Source organism: Phyllopteryx taeniolatus, chromosome 15, assembly GCF_024500385.1.
Source record: "Phyllopteryx taeniolatus isolate TA_2022b chromosome 15, UOR_Ptae_1.2, whole genome shotgun sequence".
Lineage (NCBI taxonomy): Eukaryota > Metazoa > Chordata > Actinopteri > Syngnathiformes > Syngnathidae > Phyllopteryx > Phyllopteryx taeniolatus.
The window spans coordinates 3413829-3436249 of NC_084516.1; the positions used below are offsets into that span (position 1 = coordinate 3413829).

General features: G+C 42.6%; 1 protein-coding gene across 15 annotated transcripts in view; it reads right to left on the reverse strand.

Moving 5' to 3' along the window:
* Positions 1 to 1262: 1262 nt before the first annotated feature.
* Positions 1263 to 22421, reverse strand: part of dab2ipb (DAB2 interacting protein b) — a 94357-nt gene continuing 73198 nt past the window's right edge. For 14 of the 15 annotated variants that reach the window (XM_061747607.1, XM_061747608.1, XM_061747606.1 and 11 more), the window contains 12 exons: positions 20865 to 21419; positions 15348 to 15492; positions 14410 to 14554; positions 14088 to 14324; positions 13358 to 13559; positions 11075 to 11262; positions 10578 to 10986; positions 10029 to 10496; positions 8189 to 8326; positions 5854 to 6056; positions 5683 to 5770; positions 1263 to 4777 (listed from right to left, as the gene is read on the reverse strand). In XM_061747607.1, coding sequence (XP_061603591.1) covers positions 4613 to 4777; positions 5683 to 5770; positions 5854 to 6056; positions 8189 to 8326; positions 10029 to 10496; positions 10578 to 10986; positions 11075 to 11262; positions 13358 to 13559; positions 14088 to 14324; positions 14410 to 14554; positions 15348 to 15492; positions 20865 to 21419 — 2943 coding nt within the window. In that variant the 3' untranslated portion in view covers positions 1263 to 4612. The remainder of the gene's footprint in view (positions 4778 to 5682; positions 5771 to 5853; positions 6057 to 8188; positions 8327 to 10028; positions 10497 to 10577; positions 10987 to 11074; positions 11263 to 13357; positions 13560 to 14087; positions 14325 to 14409; positions 14555 to 15347; positions 15493 to 20864; positions 21420 to 22421) is intronic. The other variant, XM_061747609.1, reaches the window with a different exon arrangement.

A 22421-nucleotide genomic window follows, 5' to 3' on the forward strand; every position in this document is an offset into this window, starting at 1 on the left:
TGTGATTGGATGACTGGCTCTGGGGTCGGAGCCAGTGCAACTGAGGAGTGTGCGAGTGAAGTTGTTTGGCGACGAAAGCGTGCACAATAAAAAATAAATCATGTTATCGATTAATCGACGTCACCTTAGCATTGACCAAAAAAAAAAAGACTTTTACATACACATTACACGCATTTAAGTTTTTTTTTTTTTAACTTCATCTACTGCAATTGGCTGGCGACCAGTTCAGAGTGTACCCCGCTATCCCGCTTCTCGCGCAGTTAGCTGGAATAGGCGCCGGCATGCCCGCAACCCTTGTGAGGATAAACGGAAGGGAAAATGGATGGATGGATGGATGGATGGATGGATGGATGGCCTCATCTACGAATGAGCTGGCCTATATGTCTGCTTTCTACCTCAAATGTGGCCCTGGAGCACAAAAGTCTGCCAACCCTTGCCCTTTGCTCCCTATTACAACTATTACAGTAACCTCTTGATTTTGCACAAAGACATTTGCACAAAAATGCATGTGTCCATAAAAAAAGAAATGCATTGAAAAAAAAAAAAAAATATATATATATGAAAGGTAGCTAGAATTTATTTAACAGATTTTTTTTTTCTCGATACATTTTTATTTGAATGCCATGATGATTGAATCCAGGCAGCTGTTGAACTCATTTGACGGGGAAGTTAAGTATGTACTAGCAGTGCTGTTTCGAAAAATAAAATTTGACCAAATATTCAATGGACGTGAAGCTTCATTTTGTACAATTTTCATTCAGCCTAAGAAATTACAATAAACCACTACAATTACACCTTTCTTTCTACATTATCACAGTACAGATAAGACTTACACAAGTATGACACGTGTTTTTAAGAAAGAACATTTAATTCATTACTTTTAATTGTTTTATTTGAGAAAATAATCTTAGAAATAATGTTTCTTAAAAAAAATCTTGAGGGAAAAAAAGCTTTTTTTTTCTAGGAAAAAGTCAACAAAGTGAATGATAAATTTGCGAAAAAAATACATTTGATGTCATTTTTGAGTAGAATTGTAGAAAGAAGGCTACAGAATGTAAAATTTTTTTGAATTGGGATTTTCAAGAAGGTATTTTTGTGTAAAAAAAAAAACAAAAAAAAGTCACAGTATTTTTTTTAGACTAAATGTCCCATTATGAAGAGAATAAAGTTTCCAGAAACGCAGTCATAATCAAGTCTTTTTTTTTTCAGAAAATAATAAAATGATTTTTTTTTTTTAGGGAAAAAGGGGGTGCAAGAGAATCTTAAAATAGCTAAATAAAACTTTAATAATAGGTTTTGTTGCAAATGTACATACATTGCACGGCCACATTTGGACAACACAAGTTCCTCTGTACATTATTGTTTTGTCACGTTTTGTTGCAAAAAGAGAAAACAAACAACAAAAAATAACCTAATAAACAGAACGGAATTCAACAAATACTTTCAACATACTTACAAAAAGTATTTTCTACAAGTTCATAGAAAACATACAGCATATTTTGCTCTATGTATAGCTGATTGGTCTTGGAGCGCCTCCTGACTGTAAACTTGGCGGTGTTAGCGTAGCGTAGCACAGCATAGCAGGGGCTAAACCAACTCATTTAAATTAAGTCAAACCAGGCATTTCTTCCATCTGTGTAAGCAGCATCTAAGACATCAACGCAATTCAAACTTTTTTTTATTTTATTTTATTTTTAAACAGAGACTGTGCAACATTTTGGCCACTGAGCTAAAAAAAAAAAAAAGTTTCCTGTTCGTACGAGTGTTCAGGGCACACCAATATCCAACGGTTTGAATTTAAAAAAAAAAAAAAAAAAAAGGATGACGCTTAAAATAAAAATCTATATTAATTTACCAGATAACAGAAAAAGACGAAAAAGGTGTTGATCACCAATTTCGACAATTCCATCACCAAAATCCATCTAAGTATAAATTCCTTTTTTTTTTTTTTTTTTTTAAAAGAGATTTTTTTTTTTCCATTTTTGGGAAAATAATAATAATAAAATTTTAGTATGTTTAGTAAATGAAACAAAAAGCTAGAAAAGTCGCTGGTTGTTAAAAGTCCTAAAAGTCTGGAATCATAAAAAAAAAACATCGAAGAAAAAGGGTTTTTGGACATTTACAAATGGCCCAAACCAGTGATTTTTGGCGGTCTTGGTCAAGTAGCTTAAAGTTTTGATGAAATCTCGTTCATATTTCTAAAGTAACGTAAAAATTGAAGGTGGGGAAAAATGCTGCATAGTCTCTTGGCGTGATGTTTTTGTGGCATATTTTGACGTTTTACAAATAACAATCACAGTCCTAGCGCTCCCTTTTCTTTAGTTAACAAAAAGAAAAAACAAACAAGCTAACACCAGCCACTTAACGTAAAAGTGCATAGACGTTTGAGCCATGAGAAAGCAACGATTGTGCTCGCCAATCTCAATCTCAAGAAGGATTGACCCCAAACCGAACCCCCCCGACACGATAACTTGTTGTCTCGTTTTGGCTAGCAATAGCAGCACACTGCTAGCGGTGCTAGTTTGCATTTACAACACCCAGGATGACGATACAGCAGAGTTTGAGCGCGAGGTCACAATTACAAACAAAAACATAACTTTTAAGTCAAAAATAGTGAGTGTTTTTTTGTAACTTTTTGTTTTTTTTACACGTTCCCACTATCGCATATACCAATGATTCCCAACCGATTATTTAATTTCACTTAATTGGTCAGAAAACGGTCATTTCTTGACTACAAATAATGTGTGCTCTATTCACTCATGCGTCTTCAACAAACCGTTGGCCCTCCTAATTGGTAACAAATAGCGTAGCTACTGCCGCTAATTGGGTAGGCTAGAATATTAGCAATGGGTGAAGTAGCAGGACGCATTCAGGAGAACCCTGGGGTGCAGAGATTCGGTAGTGTTTCATGGAATCTGAAATCTAAAGGTATGGTTTGTGTTTTTAGGACGTTTAAAAGTAGTAAGGAAAGAATGGTAGTTTTTAGGGCCTAGTTTTAGGGAAGGTTGGTGTTGGGGTAGGATTTAGGATAAAATTCAGGTTATTAGAGCCGGGGTACGGTTTGGGATTAGGGAGTGGAGTAGTCGGGGTTTAGGGTCATTGCTGGAAAGAAGATTCTGCTTTAACTGAGTCACATTTTGGATTTTCAAGTCAGGGTAAGTGTAGGACAAGATTGGAGGGTTTAGGTTAGGATCGGCACTACAGCAGATTAACAGTGTGGTAGGGTTTGGGGTTAGAGGTAATAGTGGTCGAGTTGAGGAGATTAGGGTGTCAGGGTTAATTTATGGTCAAACCTGGAAAGTCACATTTTGGATTTTCTTGTCGGCTTGAGGGAAGGACAAGGTTGGACGGTTTGGATTGGGGTAGGTTTTAGGCAAGGCTGCAGGACATTAGATTAGGGGTACGGTTTGGGACCCGGTGAAATAGTGGTAAGGTTTAGGGTCGAACCTGGAAAGAAGATTCTGCTTTAGCCAAGACATATTTTGGATTTTCGAGTCAGGTTGAGGGTAGGACTGGTTAGGAGGGTTTTTGTTGGGGAACACAGGAGACAAATTTCGGGGTTTGGTTCTGAAGTATACTGGTTGGATTTAGGGGGATTAGGTTGCCAGGGCAGGTTTAGGGAAGATCCAACCACCCCCGAAGGAAGAAGACTCTGCTTTAATCAATTAATTTTTGGGACCTCAACGAATCACCAGACAGGAAGGAAAGCAATGGACCCTTCCTTGGTGGTCTGGCCAGTCCAGTGTATAGCAAATCCATCACCATAACATCCAACCGGTACAAGAAAACCTACACGCTCTCGTCAGTCATCCTTTTAGAAGCATAAAAATAAAACTCCTAAATACAAGTCTGCTTTTACCTTTGACATTATCAAATATAGCCGTGTGTGTACGTATGTGTGTATACTCCAGAAGCCCCCCCCCCCCCCCCAAAAAAAAAAGGAAATGCATACATCTATATTAAATTGCATCAATATAGTATCACATAAATTTCATTTACTTACATAATACATATACGTTTGTACAAGCTCTATCCTTTACAAATCCACAGTATATAATTGTGCCTTTTTTCCTGTCTTCTTCAACTTTTTGCAGAAATAGGGGAGCTGTGGAATAAAGTCGCCATCCTTAGCTTAAGGCATTGCATGTACCAATAGCTTCCACAAAGTGCACTACCAGGGGGGCCCGAGTGGGACTGAAGGGGGCGCAGACCGGGGACCCACCCAATGGCTGAAAGTGGAGGTCGTTTCGGACTTAAAAACATCAGGATTTTTAACTCCTATTTGGTTCGTTAGAAACATCGACTTGAAGCTAAAGCGCTAGCGAAGCGTCCTCGACTGGCTTGTAAGTAGTCGTCGAGAAAGACGTAGTGGTTCGCCCCCGGACGTCAAATTGTCTTTTTGTACGTACGCATTCATATGTACAACCTGTGATCCTGCCCTCATGGCCAAAGCCCCATCGGGCGAATCGCCACCCTTGAAGTCCGCCTCTTCCGTCCCATCCCACGTGGGGGTGAGGGGGGCATCTCGCCAAACTGAGAAGGAAAACTTTCTGTCATAGGTCCCTTTTTTTTTTTTTTTTTGTTTTGTTTGTTTTTTTTGTTTGTTGGAGTCTTAACAGTTGCTGCTGTTGCGGAACTCTCCGTTCTCGGTGATCTGCAGCCTGGTGGGATTGGTCGGCGAGATGCCGTTGCGCGACTGCGTGCTGCGCTCCTTCATCTGCGTCAGGGCGCTCATGAGGCGAGTGTTGGCGGCGTCCAGGGACGCGATGCGCTTCTCCTGCGCGGAGACACACATAAAAAGCGCATTTTGGTAAAAGGTACTTTGTACAGACAAATGACATCAGGTGCATGAGGCACCTAAATTCTAACATATTTATACCTTGGCTAGTTTAATTCGTTCTATGACCAATTTACATGTATATCAAACCCATTTTTCACATTGAAGTCAATTGAAATGCTATTAATCCGTTCAAGCACCCCAAAAAACAGAAATGTACAGCACTGTATTGTAAAATACTAGAACAATTCTAGTGGAAATTTCGAATGTGCCTGCTGGCTATAGCAAGTCAGAAAGCCACATTTTTTAATTTATTTTTTTAAATTGTGAATTGGGGTTGTCTTGAAGAACTATTTTAAACTTTGGCTTCAACGAAAATGAAAGGTCCAAATTAGAACAACTGTCAGTACAATACTAACAGTTGGTATGCTAACACATAGCGATATTGCATCCTGAGTACAGAAAACACAAAGGCACATAGCTAAGGATTTAGCAAAAGCGCTCAGGTGCAATGCTAACAGTTGTTATGCTAACGTATACAGAAGAAAGACGCAAATAAAAAGCGAGAAGGATTTGACATTTTGTCTTGTGGTAAGGTATATTTTCGAAAGTGAATAGCTCAAATGCTAACACGCTAATAGTTGGTATGCTAATATCTGCCAAAATAGAAAACTGAGTGGAAAAAGGGCATCAAGAGCCTGGAGTCAGTCGCGTTGGCTGTTTACCATTCAATTCAGTGTTAGCGAGTCCTCCGTACTCCTCGTGAGGGTTTTCATTTTGTAATTCGGTTTTTGAGTCAAGATTTAAACCTCAGAACTGTGAGGCGGCCATGCTAACCACTATTCTCCCTGTTGCCCCCCTGAGCTAAGGGGCTTTTTTTTGGTCACAGGCAAACGTTTTCGTACCTGTGCGTCAATGATCTTCTGTTTGGAGTCCACCACCGCCTGCATGTCCGAGTGATCTTTCTTCAATTCCTCCTCCACCGACATCAACCTGGACAAAGCACGCGGCGTCAAGACGGCGGGCGGATAACGCCGCTACCCGACTCCCCGGCCGACTTGCCGGTTTCTCCCTACCTGCTGATGATACCCTTCATCTGGAGGTCTTTGTCGTCCTGCTGCCGGCGCAGGCGCTCCTCCGATTCCTCCAGCCGGGCCTGGTACTCCATCAGGACCTTCTGGGCTTGCTCGTCCTGGCCCTTGAGACGGGCCTCATACTCCTCCAGCTTCTGCACCGAGGCACGCAGCTTCTCCTGCAGCAGCGCGATCTCCTGCTGGTACTGGACCAGTGGAAAGAGTCGGCGTTACAACGCGTCAAGATGGCGGACGCGCACGTCTGCTTTTTATGACATCCGTTAAGGGTTCTCAAACCTTTTGGGTCCAGGGATGCCTTACAGTGGGGAAATATTTAATAACTGCTATATGCACCCTTGAATGGCACAGGAATTAAAAGGAGGGGGGGTAAAAAAAAAAAAAATTATCTTATGATAACAAATGTATATTTTAAGAGAAAACACTGTAAATGTAATGTTATAAGAATAAAGTTCTTTTTTTCTTAAGAACAAAAGGACGTTTATAAAAAGTCATAATCTTACGAGAATAAAGTTCTGTTTTTCTAATGACCTTAAAATAAAAATTAAATAGTAAAATGAAGTCCAAATTTAATATCAAAAATAAAATTTTATTCTGAGAATATTACACCTTTTATTCTGGAAAAGACACCTTCATTCCCCTCCCCCCCCCAAAAAAACCATGCCTTTTGTAAATAAAATAAAATAAAAATAAAAGGTGTCATTCCTGTAATAATATTCTATTTGTTCTCAAACCAACTATATACATGCAGAGATGTCAGATTTAAATGATGATATTTGACAATCATATCCGAACTTTTAAATGGCCCAAAGCTAAAGTAGGAAGGAGTAATTGGTTTATTAGGTTTGTTTTATTGCTGCACCGGTCTCCATATGTAGGTATGGACCTACATATGTACCTTTTTTTTTTTTAAGATACAATATTTTCTTATACATTATTTTCCAGACCCCAGTTTGAGAACCATTGCGTATAGCGTTGTACATCCACTCTATCTGGTAAACAGGCCTCCTGAACTCGAGCGCCACCCGCAGGTGCAGCACACATATTTCTTGCAGGACGAAGGTGGTTATTAATGGCGCAAGGGTGGTGCAGTGTTTTTTTTTTCTCCCACTATCGCTGACAAAAATGCAGACACACAAGCGACTAAGCAAATGTACACAAAAAAACACACGCGTACACGCGCACACACATACACACACTGCATGTTCACTCGTGCCAAAAAATGATTGTACTGTATTTCCTCAAAGAGTGGCCGTTTGTAGCGTTAGTGTTTAGCGTTTAATTTTTCATTTTTGCAAGAAATTAAATACTTAAAAAATATTTTTAACTATATTAATTTATGAATTTTTATTCTTATCTTTATTTTTATTTTATTCAAACACATCAAAAGACGAGAGCACCAGCCATTTATTGGAGGTTTGGCGTTCTGTTGTTGTAGAAACACATTTTTATTAAAATATTTATAAAGAAATGTAGATTAATTTTATTTTGTATTAAATAAAATTGAAATAAATACTTTAAAACAATGTGAAATTAATGCATTTATTTTATTTGGCATTTTTGTTTTTGAAAAAATATATTTTTATTATAATATTCAATTATATAAGTAAATATGTAATCAAAATGTTAATTAATTTAAAATGATTTAAAAATGATATATCATAAGCAGAGCAGCAGCAGTTTTTTGTTGTTGTAAAAATGTATTTATTGATACAATATTGAATTGCATATATTTTTTATCTATTTTAAAATTACTTTAATAGTGAAATGTAATGTATATTTGAATATAAAACATATAAAGTTGCATTTTATTCAATTGCGTGTTTTAACAGATGACACAGTACATTCATACTGGTATATTGTGATAATTATAAAACCATATCATAAAGTAGTATTACTTTCTGTAGTTAGCAGTAACCAACAAAAAAAGAACAATAAAATGTAATCAATAGATGCCCACTTGTATTGCACTAATTTATTCAAGCTATTTCGAAAATGCATAATTATTTTGAGTGCTACTGTATAATAAATGCATAACAATAACTGGGAGAACGAAGATTAAATTAAATTGAAAAAATGCATTTATTTGAGGCGATGCGCTCATTTTTCAAGGGAACAATGCAATCGGTAATCAGTTGAGGCACGGCGTCTATTTGAGGAAATGTGCTAATTCCACCAAACTTGAACGTCCCTGAGGGCAGGCTCGTCTCTGAGTTCGGGTGGGGGCGGGTGGGCATTTATACAGGAGGGGGTGGGAGAATAAAAGGGAGGCGGGGCTTTGACGGTGAAAGGAAGACGAAAAGGAGGGAAGGCAGGTTACCTTCTGCACCTGCGTCAGATCCTCTCTGTGCCTCAGTGAGTCGTGCTCCATGGCCTCATGGTCTAAATACTGCACATTCATATTCAAAAGCCACGCTGCCGTGCGGTCCAGCGCACTGGGGTTCACTGGGGAGGGGGCCTAGTGGGAACCAACACACACACACACATGAGCGGAGTGCACATGGGAGGTGGGAGGAGGAGGGGTGAAGGGGGGGCGTGCAAACAAAAGCACATGTACAACATAAAGAAGCTCATAATGCACATCTGGAACACAAAAAGCGGGTGGAATGGACGCACACTCCTCAACAGCGATGGCCACGCCGGGAAAACGACCTGCACTCGATGTCCGTCAAGTAAGTGGGAATACTGAGAACCCCCGTTTGTGGCCGGGATACCGTCCAGACACACCAACATTAGGTGAAAAGCCGCGATACACAGACCAAACTTGACAACTCACAAACACATTTAAACTTATTCAAACACAAAAAATGTCAACACACACACAAAAAAAAACTAATTGCAAGTGGCTATTGTACAAGTGAATCCCCGTGTCTTCGCAGTTTAGCATTTACAAATTTGTATTCGCAGGTTTTTTTTCGCCTGTTTCCTGGCCAAAGCTGTGTCTAACATAAAAAGTAGTGCTTTGCCGCCATCTTGTTGCCAAGGAACTATGTTGACTTGAGTTGAAGAGCTTCATTTAGACAAAAGTAGTGTTTTGTCGCCATCTCGCTGCATCTTGGTGCCGAGGAACAATGTTAAAGTTAGTTGAGGAGTTTCATTTAGATAAGTGCTTTCCTGCCATCTTAAGGCACCTTGGTATGTTGAAGTGACCTGAGGAGCTTCATTTACACAAAAGAAGTGCTTTGCTGCTTTCTTGTGGCATCATGGCGCCAAGCAGCTATTGTAGGTTGAAGTGAGTTGAGAGGCTTCATCTCAACAAAAGCAGTGTTTTGTCACCATCTTGTGGCATCTTGGTATGTTGAAGTGAGTTGAGGAGCTGGATTTAGACAAAAGTAGTGCTTTGCTGCCATCTTGGTGCCAAGGAACTATGTTGAAGTGAGTTGAGAAGCTTCATCTAGACAAAAGCAGTGTTTTGCTGCCGTCTTGGTGACAAGAAACTATTTTGAAGTGAGATGAGGAGGTTCATTAAGACAAAAGCAGTGTTTTGCCACCATCTTGTGGCATCTAGAAGGAATTATTAGCCTTTTAAGATTTGTGAATTTTCCCTATTGTATGTGTGTACATGCATGTGCCTTTAAGAAGCGGGGCCTAATGGGGTGGCGCGTGACATTCGGCGAGTCTGCGTGTGAGTGTCCGAGCGTGAGCTGTGGCCAACAGCAGCTCTGTGTGGACATTGTGTTTGTCTGACTGTTCCGTCGGCATTCAATAAATGGCTGAAATGTGCATCGGCGAGTGTAGCTCTCTTTTCCCACATAGGAGGGCATATTACAATAAGTAAGTACACTGTAAAAAAGCATAAAAAAAAAGCTAACTTGATCTAGTGGGGGAACACTGTAGTGCTCATTGCAACAACACTCACGCACACACACAAACACACACACACACGAGCGCACATATGCTTATTCAGCGCCAGCTGTTAGCCCTCATGCGAGGAGGTCTGTTTCCCTTCACCTTGCGAGCACATGTGAGCGTGAGTATGACTCGTTACTAATAAGAGTGCTGAGCATGCACATTAGATGAGCTCGGGGGGCCTCCCCCACGTCGGCTTTTCGGAAACAATTTCAGTTCAGTTATCCAACCGACGTGGATAAGTGCCTTCTCGGTCTACCACTTTTGTGGTGTCATTTGCCGAGCGCTAATCCGGTGCCGCGTTCCCGTACCTGTTTGTGCTGCGCCCTCTGCTTGGTCTCGGGACTGTCCCCCTTGGACGAGGACGATTGTTGCCGCAAGCGGGCGCCCCCCATGGGCCAGTCGGGCGACGAGGTCATCATGCCGCCGCCCGAGCCGGGCCGGGCGTAGACGCAGCTATTGAGCAAATTTGGTGGCGTGCGGCCGCGTGTCACGTTCTGAGGCGGAGGGGGCTGGTCTATCCGCCGCTGGGGGCCGGCGCTGTTCTGCCGGGGTACGGCGGGCTGGTGCTGCGCCTCGGTGAGGGATAGCTGTCGGCGGGTGAACTCGCCCGAGCGTCGGGCGTACTCGTCGCCGCTGCTCCCGCCGCCGTGGTTCAGGAAGTGGTGCCTCCCACCAGGTGGCCCGTCCTCGTTGTTGCTGTGGGAGCTGACCGAGCTGTGGCACTCGGAGCCCGAGTCGGTCAGACCCCGAGGGGACACCGGGAGGCACGTGGCCATCTGGTAAATACAAATGTGAAGAGAGAATTGCGAGAGTCAAGACGTGAGGAGACAAAAGCATGAATGATCATTTATAGTTACCTGATAGACCGGGTTCTGGAAGGACAGCGGCGCGAGTAGCTGGGCGGACCGGCCCGGGGCGTTTTCCGTGCTCGGGTTGGTCGTTGTCTGGCCGGGCCTCCGCACGGCGGGCCCTCCGGAGATGTTGCACTGCGGCACCCTGGCGGACCAGCCTCCCACGGAGACCGGAACTTCCGCCAGGGCGTCCGAGGGGCCGGGACTGAGGCCGCCGCCTTCCAGACTGCGGGGGTCCTGCAGGTCCACCATGGACAGACTCTTGCTGCCGTTGGCCATGCCGAGCTCAGGCTCGTTGGTCTCGGAGTAACTCGAGCTACGTGCCGGAGAAGGCTGAATCCCTGAGCTCCTTGTTACGAAAAACAAGTCCTTGTTTTCAGGGGTGGGGGAGGGTAGCCGGGTGAAATCAACCAATCTGAGATGGGAACAGGTGTGGCGATATGAATTCATTATTGGTTCATTAAATGTCCAACATTTAGCTCTGAACCGGCACAGCTTTTTACCCTGTGAGGTCGTTGTCGATGACCATCTTCTGTAGGCCCGTGGAGATGCTGCAGCCGGCCTCGGCCGGCGGCGAGCCCGTCTGCTCCGGCGACCCCCCGGGTGCTGCGTGGATGCCGGCCGGGTTGCTCAGCGCCACGCTGACCTCCCGCAGGATCCTTGGCAGAGGCCCCAGCTTGGAGGTGGCGCTCTTTTAAGGAAGGAAACAGCGTTCATTCAGTGTCGTGAGCAGCAGAGCTCAAGGCATCAGCCGATAAGCACCTGGTTATGAGCTCCGTGACCACCATTTGTCTCCAACTCGCGTCCTTTGTTTGGACTATGAAACTTCCCAAGGGTCGTTATTTTTTCTCTGATTTTGTCTTAAATTTCTAATTCAGCTATTTTTATAGTTTTAATCAAATTCTACCTCTAGGCTCTTTCATGGCCACTCTTGGCTGATTGGATAAAGCATAAACGTGGTTAATTCCAAAATAATGATCTATGGTTTTAATCCACTTTTTTTTTTTTTTCACGAAACATCCAAGAGTCCTGTTGATGCATTCATTCATTTAAAAAAATAATCAAATGTTATGTTAATTTTGAGAAAGTAATAGTCACACTACTAACCAACTACATTTCCAAAGTCATCTTCCTATTGCTGTTAATAATCCAATATTTTGGCAGAAATAGAGAGCCTGACAATCAGATTTTGCTTGGGGCCCAATGGATGCATCAGAAAGCTCTGATGAGCACTGAATTACAAAGCCACCAGGACCGACTGATGCCTGAATAATTGAAATATATTTTTTTTCTTCTTCCCCAACAGATGGGACACTTTATCTAATGATTACCAGCTTCCCCATCTGCTGCCGGAGCGAATGTCCCCCCCAAAACATTATTACGGCATTTCGCAGTGTTCCGTGCTCCCGCACTGTTTATGTAATGCCATCATAAATTATTGATCGACGGCCCGATAAACACCCAGATGTATTCAGTGCACGATTCGAGGGAGCCACTTTCTTAGCAGCCGCGGTAAATTATCCACCAGTAGCTCAGAAATACAGCTTTTTGTTTTTTGGAACAAAATGTAGAAACGCGAAACAAAAAAGATGAATAATAAGCCGTCTGATGGATAATAAATTGTGTCGAGTCTAACTAGGATCCTGTAATAATTCATGAGGATGCCACTGACTGGGCTAATACGCTCATAAAAGTATCGGATGGTAATTCACGTCTGAAAATAAGCGACACATTTCTATCGCCGGGATTCAGCTGAGGTCAATTAATTAATGTGTGATTATTTAGAAATGAGTTGAATGAACAGAAAATAGCAAGATTGTATTTAGTGACACACCTACTAGTTATGCCTAGAGACAAATTCATACAAATATTATAATAAATAAAATGAATAAAAATAAACATCAAAACGGAAACATCTCGTCGCGATCATAAAATTAGTACTTAGCGTACTAAAATGTTAACATTTACCACACATTTATTTATCAGCATAGTAATAATGTGTCAATGGTAAATGAATATATACATTAATACAGTATGTCACTTGTAAACCGTACAATAACAGGAGGAGCATCAACAAGTGGTTAGTACAATTTAATTACTTGCTTACCCTGCGGTTATGCTGCAGGTCAAATTGAGCCACATTAGTTTCAAAATCAAGAAAAATATGTTTTTAAATGTAAAAAAAAAAAAAAACAATAATAATTTTAATTATGGTAAAAGGTTTTCTGCTGGCCTCCCCCCACCCCTCACACCTCACTCTACATACGTGGATATAGTTAAATAATTTCGAATTCACAGGGTATATTATCTCTCTTGTTATGTTATGCGTCAAACTGACCCAATTTAAATGTAAAGCAATACAATTTAAAAAAAATAAAAAAAGTCAAAAATATTTTTTCATTCCGAACCTTCTTGACTGACATGGTTATTAATGGGGGTAATGAGTTACAGTATAAATAATGATTTTTTGGACATTTTCATTTCGGACACCTACAGATAATTAAACACACAACCGGGTCAAATTGACCGAGGAACATTATTGTTGCAGAAAAGTATAAAATATATGGGAAACTACATTGATTTTGTTTCAGAGTTAAACAAGTAGTGGGGTCAAATTGACTCGTAAACATTTTGGATCATACAAAAGGAACAAACATCACAGGAGAGATAAGTCATGTTTACTGAGGGTTAGTCTGGATATCTGTGCATCAATCTGTGTCAGCATCAACCCGATCAGCCGGTACGCCCCACATTCCCCTGATTCAGGAGGGGCCCGCGTTCCGTACCTGGTCCATCTGGGAGACCACCTCGGAGAGGAGGGAGTGCAGCGTGGAGAGCTCGCGGCCCAGGTCGATGTATCCCTCGAAGCCGGCCGTGTTGGAGATGGTCTCCGGGTTGGAGATCTCCAGCAGGAAGCGCTGCATGTTGCTCCACTCGTGCTCCAGGAACTGGTTCATGAAGGACATGTACTCCTCCTTGTTCCCGAACCTGAGGAGGACGGCAGCATCCCGAGTTGGAACTCCAAATTCCGCATGGAGTAGTATGCAGTGGTATTTCTATAATATTTTGATTATAAAACATTAATTATATAGAATGTATCATGATTAATTCATTGTGACTCGTTCCGCTGTGTCTGACTTGGCCACCAGGGGGCAGCATAATAAAGTCACGAAGACAAATGAAGAAGACTACTGTGACTCAATAAACTGCAGTAATATTAGTCGTTTTTCACAGAGGATAACAAAACTATGCTTTGAGTATTGTTATATTGTCCGTCCACATGTGTTGATGCACCCTTTGTGTTCAAATATCCGTTGCTTAAAAGGTTATAACACCGTAACTATCGATGCTACTAGTTCGCCGGTCTATGACAATTTGCATTGTGCGTTGGCAATAAGCTAGCAGAAGGCATATGCGTGTGGTTGTTTTAAATACATAACGTGTCATTTCTTTCCACTCGTATTTAAAGGCACCACTGTATGTGCAAGTCTTAAATCAAAAGTCTCAAACACTCACTTTGCGAAATTGGCCAGGTTCTGTGTGACCTTGGCGATGAGCGTGAGGGTGCGCGCCGTGCGGTCGTCGGGGTACTCCTGCATCAGGTTGAAAAGCGACGGTGACATGATGGCCGGGCACAGGAAGCGCAGGAAGAGCGATGCGCTGATCAGCCGCTCGCTGATGTCCGGCCGGCCGCGGTTGCTGCACTCTTGCCGCCACGACGCGAACACCTCCTTGAGCTCTCGCGGGAAAACGCTAGTTAAAATGACAAAATCCAAATCAATTTCAGGGTACACAAATGTGTTTGTCGGAATTTTCAGAGCCGCATCCCGCTGCTCACCAGTACGAGTTGATGATCTTGCAGAAGGCCAGCTCGCAGCACATTTTCAGGTTGCTCTGGTGTTCCGGGAGGTCCCCCGAGGAGCACTTAGACGGGTCCACCTCGCAGTTTTCATCTGACTCGTACAGAGCCTTGATGAACTCGCCTTGGGAAAAAAAAACACGAGAATGTGAGGAACAAGTGAAATTGTATCTTAAAGTAGGTTATTGTATGTTGTAGTATGTTCTATATTATTGTAACAAACGCTGAGAAACAAGAAGCAGAAGAGTTGTCTTATTGTTGTTTTGTGGGACTGTTCAAGCCTTGGATCCCACTTCTGACACTAGTTGCTGTGGTAATATTTTTTTTGTATTACCGTAATAAACACGGGGATATAGTAAGTGCTGTTATTGTCATTTTCTGGGGGTGGTCACTCCTCGGATCTCACTTCTGACACCAATTGCTGTGGCATTGTTTTCTGTATTACTGCAATAAACACAGGGAAGTCCAGAGTTTTTTTTGTTTTTGTTTTCTGGGGCTGGTTAATCCTTGGATCCCGCTTCTGACACCAACTGTTCTGTCTATAGCTCAGGGAAGCGCGGCGACAAACTAAAGAAAAGCCAGTTTGACACTCAAGAAACAATAAATGCAAAGATTCAGAACATGGAGGAAAAAGTTATTTTGCTATGAAACCAGCGGGTCTGTTTTTTTTCCTGTTTCTTTTTTTATTGTTGTTGAATCAGAATTTTAAGCTTTCCAAATATTTCAGCAGTTTAGCCTGACGTCAAACAAACCGCAAAAATTTCCGCCAGCGCAGTGATAATTTGCAAGGGTGCTCCGTTATTCTCGGCCAATCATCCCCTTGAGACGGGCCGTTTTAAACAAACAAGAAACTCCAAGATTGGAGTAAACACGCGCCGACTATTAGTTTAAGTGCCAGAAAACTGCTGGACACTCACCAAGGGCGTCCTGCAGGTACTTCTGGCCCACCAGTTTGAGGTACTCCTCGATGGCTTTGGTCGCCAACGTGTTCTCGCGGAAGATCAGGTGCTCATTCTCTCCGCAGCGGTCCACTTCCGACATCATCAGGTCTGTCAGGAAGTCCTGAGGACAAACAGGAGCGGGGTCAGAAGTTATTCGTGAAGACAATTTTGAGTCTTCAATGTTACAACCCCAATTCCAATGAAGTTGGGACGTTGTGTTAAACATAAATAAAAACAGAATACAATGATTTGCAAATGATGTTCAACCTATATTTAATTGAATACACTGCAAATACAAGATATTTAATGTTCAAACTGATAAACCTTATTGTTTTTAGAAAATAATCATTGACTCAGGATTTTATGGCTGCAACACGTTCCACAAAAGCTGGGACAGGGTCATGTTTACCAGTGTGTTACATCACCTTTTCTTTTAACAACATTCAATAAACGTTGTGGAACTGAGGACACTAATTGTTGAAGCTTTGTCGGTGAAATTCTTTCCCAACCTTGCTTAATGCACAGCTTCAGTTGTTCAATAATCCGGGGTCTCCGTTGTCGTATTTTACGCTTCATAATGCGACACACATTTTCAATGGGAGACAGGTCTGGACTGCAGGCAGGCCAGTCTAGTACCCGCACTCTTTTACTACGAAGCCACTCTGTTGTAACACGTGCAGAATGTGGTTTGCCATTGTCTTGCTGAAATAAGAAGGGGGGGGCGTCCATGAAAAATACATTGCTTGGATGGCAGCATATGTTTCTCCAAAATCTGTATATACCTTTCAGCATTAATGGTGTCTTCACAGATGTGTAAGTTACCCATGCCATTGGCACTAACACAGCCCCATACCATCACAGATGCTGGCTTTTGAACTTTGCGTCCATAACAGTCCGGATGGTTATTTTCCTCTTTGGCCCGGAGGACACGTTGTCCACAATTTCCAAAAACAATTGTATGTATGTTCAGTCTCAGCTTGCCTCCTGCCTGCCTTCATTCCTTCCAAGCCTGCTTTGGATCTCGTTTACTGCCTTCTTGGACCCAGATTTCTGACGCCACGAAACAAGAAACTATTCAGCACCAAAAACTGCTGTTGGTCACTCGTGTTTGCACCTGGGTCCTCCTCACAATTGGAGCCGTAACACACAGCTCCCACCAATGAAGGGCTTTTTGTGCTTGGTCAGGATTTGCACCACTTCAAATGATACTTCTGTTGATGTGCTGGCTTTTTTCATTGTTTTAATAAGCAGAAACTGTTGTTTTGGGAGAGTATTTTTCAGCTCTTGTACCTTCTCTTTACAAGGCTGTTTCCTACAGGGAAGTCCAGGGGAGAAGTTGCTGTGGACTTAGAAGAAATACCGTTCCATGTTGCATCTTTTAAGGATTGCCAGATTCATACCACAGATCTGAAACTCACACACACTTGTCGCTCACTTTGGGGGAATAAAAGTCTGTTTCTCTTTGTGGCAATGCCTCTTACTGCCGTGACTGCACTCTGCTGCTGCGATTGTTGGTGGCCTAGCCCGACACCTGATCAACCGAATCGTCGAGTGGTGCAGCACCACACTGTAATTGTTTGATAGACAGCTACGTTAAAAAAAATATTGTTGAATCTCAGGAGAGGGCTAGACACTTGCGATTTTGATTGCATGCTTGTGCTATTGTATTTTTGACTCTTTGGTGAGCTTAAGGAAATAGCATGGTGATCTGCCGGTATCAGAGACACCTGTGTTACGCGGTTTTGAGTCTTCAATGCAGCTAAAGAAAGTTTTTATAAATGTCAAACACGATCTCTCCGAAAAGAAAATGGATGGATTAGGGCCAAGACAACAACAAACAGCCTTGGTGGAGGTTTGAAAGTGTTCTCTGGCTTTTATGTAGATTCTGACTTTACGCTTTGTGGTTTCTGCAAGTCTTTTTCTTTGGCTTTTGCCCTCCATCCACCCATCTATCCATGAGCTCGCTTCGGCGCTAATAAGCAGAAGTGGAACACGCTTTGTATCGCTGCCACATCTCATCAGGCATCAAGCTTGTCTCAAAAAAAAAAAAAAAAAAAAAAGGAGGGTGGTATGAAGACACGGCTGATGGCATCTAATGAATAGAGTTCCGATTTGCTCTCTGCGGACGGCCTTACTCGCCCCCAAAAACTATAGTGACATGCAGATCAATTATTAGAATATTTTCTTAAAATGGTGGCCACTGTCTGCATCGATGGGACGGGACCGTTGTCGCAGTGACTGACTACTGTACTGGTGTATGACTTTCCGCTACTAGGAGGGAAAACGTTGGCAGAAATAACTCTTGACACGCGTTGGCTGATGTTTTTTTTTTTTTTAGGCAGCAAATAAATAGAAGTGACGCACACTTAAAAAGGGATGGGAAAAAAAACTTTTCTAAATTTGGCCTCTTTGTTACAACCTATTGAGTACATAGTAGCAAAAATAAGTGAAATTACAAAAATAAACACACTTGCGAATGTTAGTTTAGCACTGTTGCGATGCCTTAACTCTGGAAGCTGCACTGTTAAAGTCCATAGTCTCCACTTTTCTGTGACCCCGTTTTTTTTTTTTGCTGTACTCTGTCACCTTTCCAATAAAATGTCTCTCCTGCACTAGAAATTATGAAAATATTCATAAACATGCATGCTAACATTAGCTTAACGTGTTGCTATGCCTTATCTCTGGACAATACATTATTATGCTTCACACTCTCCACTTTGCTGTAACGTCCATTTTCTTACGGCCCTTTGTCTCCTTTCCAATAAAATAAAGATGACAAAAATAAACACGATATCAGCTCCGCCCTATTTCCTTGCCTTAGCTTTGGACGCTGCGTTATTATACTCGACAGGCTCACATTGCCGCATAAACACACACGCTAACATAAACTCATTTCAAAGTCAAAAGGACATGATAAGCAACCTCCAAATGCCCTCGACTTTGCCGCCGCAGTCATGCCACCCCCGGGACGTGCGAAGGAGCTCCAAATGCTCTGCACGGAAGAAGGGAATTAATGCAAAGTAATTAAGGATGGAAACGACTCTCCGGGGGGACGGGTGGGGGGAGAGAAGCTGCGTCGACTTCTCCCTCATCAATCAGCCAACGATAGACATGGCTTCTTAAAGCGCTAATCACTCACTGCACCAACGAACCACGATCAAGTCAAAGAAGGTTTCAAAAAGCTCCTCTCCGCTGTCAAGAGACACCGACTGATGAGGCAGCAAAAGACAAAGACAATGATGACAGTCGACTAAAAGCCAGCAAGAGTTATTTTGGTCTCCAACAACAAGAAAACACAATGTCTTCATTTCCTGTCCTCATTTTACCAACACTTGCAGTATATAAGTCCAGAGACTGAAAAGCGATCAGGAGGGTGTGGTCATTCTGCAGATGGTCGCGCACCATTTGGCTTGCCAGTTGTATCATGTAATCATGTAACCCTCTTGATGGCTACATCTTTAGGGTTATAAATCTAGGGCTCAAACTTTTGGGCTTGGACTTTCGGGCTCTGACCTTTGGCCTACAACTTCCAGGACACAACTTCAGGTGTAGGTATATGACTTCAGGCCCACGACTTCATAGCTATGACTTCCATACTGCGACTTCCCTACTACAGTATGACTTTAGGACTATGACCTTCAGGCTATGACTTCACTCCTACGAGGCTACAACTATAGAGCAACAACTTAAATGTACAGTTATGAAATTAAGGCTGCAACTTTAAGGCAACAATTTCACTTATACCACTTGATGGTAAAAATGCTTGTTAGCTCATCTTGCCGTGCTAGCATCGCTGCCGCGTGATTGTGTCTTGCGTCGGAATGTCGTGAGGGGGATACGCATGAGGGATTAGTCTGTGCTAAAAATGTAATATTGGCTGTTGCGAGCAAGAGGAAATCACCTGCCTGTCTGGTATCTTGTCTGCAGTATTGCAGTTTCAGGGGTGAAAAGTTCACTGCAAGAGCAACAGATGGTGCAAACACATTTTAACCTTTGTGCTTTAAAAGTCTCTCCACGGTACCCTGTGGAAACATACCACTCAGATACCCTGGTTTGGTAGACACTGTTAATCCACGGAGGGTACATACATGTTCAGGGCATAAAACAAAGAGCCGAATCATCTAGCGGAGTATGTTCTTTTGGAAATTAAGTAGGCTTGGGTACAAAAATTAGAAGAGCATACATTTTTTTGTTGGGTTTTGTGCAATACATGCAAGGTAAGAGGTTGCCACTTCTGGGCTGTTATTATTTTGCGCTACAACTTGAAGGCAAGGAGTTTCAGTCTATGACTTTAGGGCTACAACTTTTATCGTTAAGACCTTTGGGCCATAACTTCATGGCTCTGACTATCAGCCGACGACTTCATATCTACGACTTTAAGGCTACAACATTTGGGGTATGACGTTAGGGCTAAGTAAGACTTCAAGGTTAGAACTTCAGGACAATGACATTCAACTATGCCTTTTAGGCTATGACTTCTGGGATAAGACTTCAGGGCTGCTACGACTTTAAGGCTACGCCATTCCAGCTACAACTTTTCCGGTACAACTTTCAAGTGACGAATTTTTGGCCATTACTTTACTACTATGACTTAAGAGATCTGACTTCCGAGCTACAACTTTAGGGTTACATTTTTCAGGGTGTGACTTTCAGAAAACGATTATAGGGCTAAATTTTTAATGTAACAACTTTCAGGCTAGGACATTTAAGCCATGATTTTCAGACTATGACTTCAGGGCTACGAATTTTGGACTATGACTTTTGGGTTTACGACTTTTGGGATATGGCTTTTTAGCCATGACTTCAGGGAAGACGACGACATTCAGGCTATGATTTTAGGGGCTACAACTTTGGGGCCGCGACATCAGGGCTTACAATTTCGGGCTACGCTTCAGGACTTTCAGACTACAAATTTTGAGCAACAACTTCTGGGCCACGACTTTGAGGTTATGACTTTGCGGGGATAACTTTCAGGGTGCAGCATTCAGGACTTAACATTTGTGGCATGACTTTTGGGCTCCGACCTTAATGTTACAAATTTCGTGGTTTGACTTTCTGTTTGGGCGGCACGATGGACGATTGGTTAGCACATCTCCCTCACAGTTCTGAGGACCGGGGTTCAAATCCCGGCCCCGCCTGTGTGGAGTTTGCATGTTCTCCCCGTGCCTGCATGGGTTTTCTCCAGGTACTCCGGTTTCCTCCCACATCCCAAAAACATGCATGGTAGATTGCGCATAGGTGTGAATGTGAGTGCCAATGGTTGTTTTTTCATATGTGGCCTGCGTTTGGCTGGCGACCAGTTCAGGGTGTATCCCGCCTCTCGCCTGGAGATAGCTGGAATAGGCTCCAGCACGGCCGCGACTCGAGTGAGGATAAGGGAAGATGAATGAATGAATGAATGACTTTCTGGCTACTCCTGATGTGATTTCAGAAGGTAGTTGTTAACATAAAATTGAAAGTTTCTGTACATTCTTGCGATATCATAACACTTACTTTGGCCTTGCCGGTGCTCTGCAGAATATGCACCAGCGCACATGCCATCTCTTCCTTGTTCTTGACGCTGATGCCGGGCTCGAGCACGGAGCAAAGCAGCATGTAGTTGTTCGTGGTGTATTCGGCAAACTCCTTGTACATCTCCATGGGGAGGATGTTCATGCTCTGGTACCGCGCTTTAATGCGGATCATGGGTCCAGACGTTTTGCCCTTAGCAGGGTTAGGCATGCTGACCGGGTACCACTTCTCCACAAACTGCCGACCAGTCACCGCTGCCACAGGGATGCTGACCAGTCCGACGTAGTTGTTCTTGTCCTTCTTCTTCTTCTTGTCCGTGTCCTTGTAGAGGTGCGCCGTGATAGCACGCACCGCCGGCAGGTTATTGAAGTCAAAGTGCTCACCCCAAAAGACATTGTCCGTTTTGAGTTTGCAGGTGGTGCGAGCATACAGTGCGTCATCCAGGCACAGTTCACAGAAGTACTTCTTCTTGGCAGGGAGGTCCTTGGCCTCGATGAGCCACAGTCGCAGCATGTTCTCCACCCGCCGGCTGTTGTCCTGCATACGAGATTGTGACCGGAAAAGTGGTTAAGAAAAGATGTTAAAACATCATCCAGGGAAGAACGGCAACAATTACGCTGTCTCCTATGTACTCATCCATTGTTTCACCTGGTTGGACGACCAGGGGAGATAATAATACCATTCAAAGAAAAACACATTTAAGGGCCTTTTTCATGTAAAAAATATGAGCATACTTAGTGGGGATCACAGTGTAACTGCCATTATCACGATATTTTGCCAGATACTATAGTAGCACAATATTGATATTTAATACATTTGAACACAATCTGATATACGTGTCTGAAGAAGGTTAAAAAAAACCTACTGTATAGTCATTTGAAAAGAGAACATATTACTTAATGCTGGTGTATCAATACTTTAAACTAGAAGCCTAATATTAAAAATGACAAGGTTGAATGGGGTTAAGTATGAAATGTCTCTGCACCGCAAACCAAACGCTTCACTTGTGGTTAAGGGGTTTTTACATCTTAATAAAACAACAACAACAACACCATTTATGTGCTTGGTCATACTATGTTCCCAATCAATTTAAGTGTCTGTGTTGAAAACTGACTAACTGGCTAAACCTTCCTCCAGTGAAATAAAGTAGAGGCCTTATACGGTATATATGTTTAAAAAAATGATGCAGGGGTGCTAGTTTCAGGATGAATTAATTTGGCCCAGTGATGTGCCACTTTGCTTGGGTTTGCAATACCACCAGCGATGCTTTGTTTGGAGGAGCTAATCGGCAGGGAGGAGCGGTCGGGACGTAGCAGACTGTCACGGTTGAACCACTCGCTATTTGCTTATGGTAAGAAGGCAGTACTGTAAGAATTAGTATCAAGCACATATTTATTATGGTTAATAATATGTTGTAAATTAGTAATTTTTACTGCTACAGCGGAACAACTCAAGAGAGGGAACCACCATGCCAGTGTCTGAAGACGTAGTGGGAACCCATCTGTCAATCATCAGTTTCCTCCACTCCCATTGATTGGC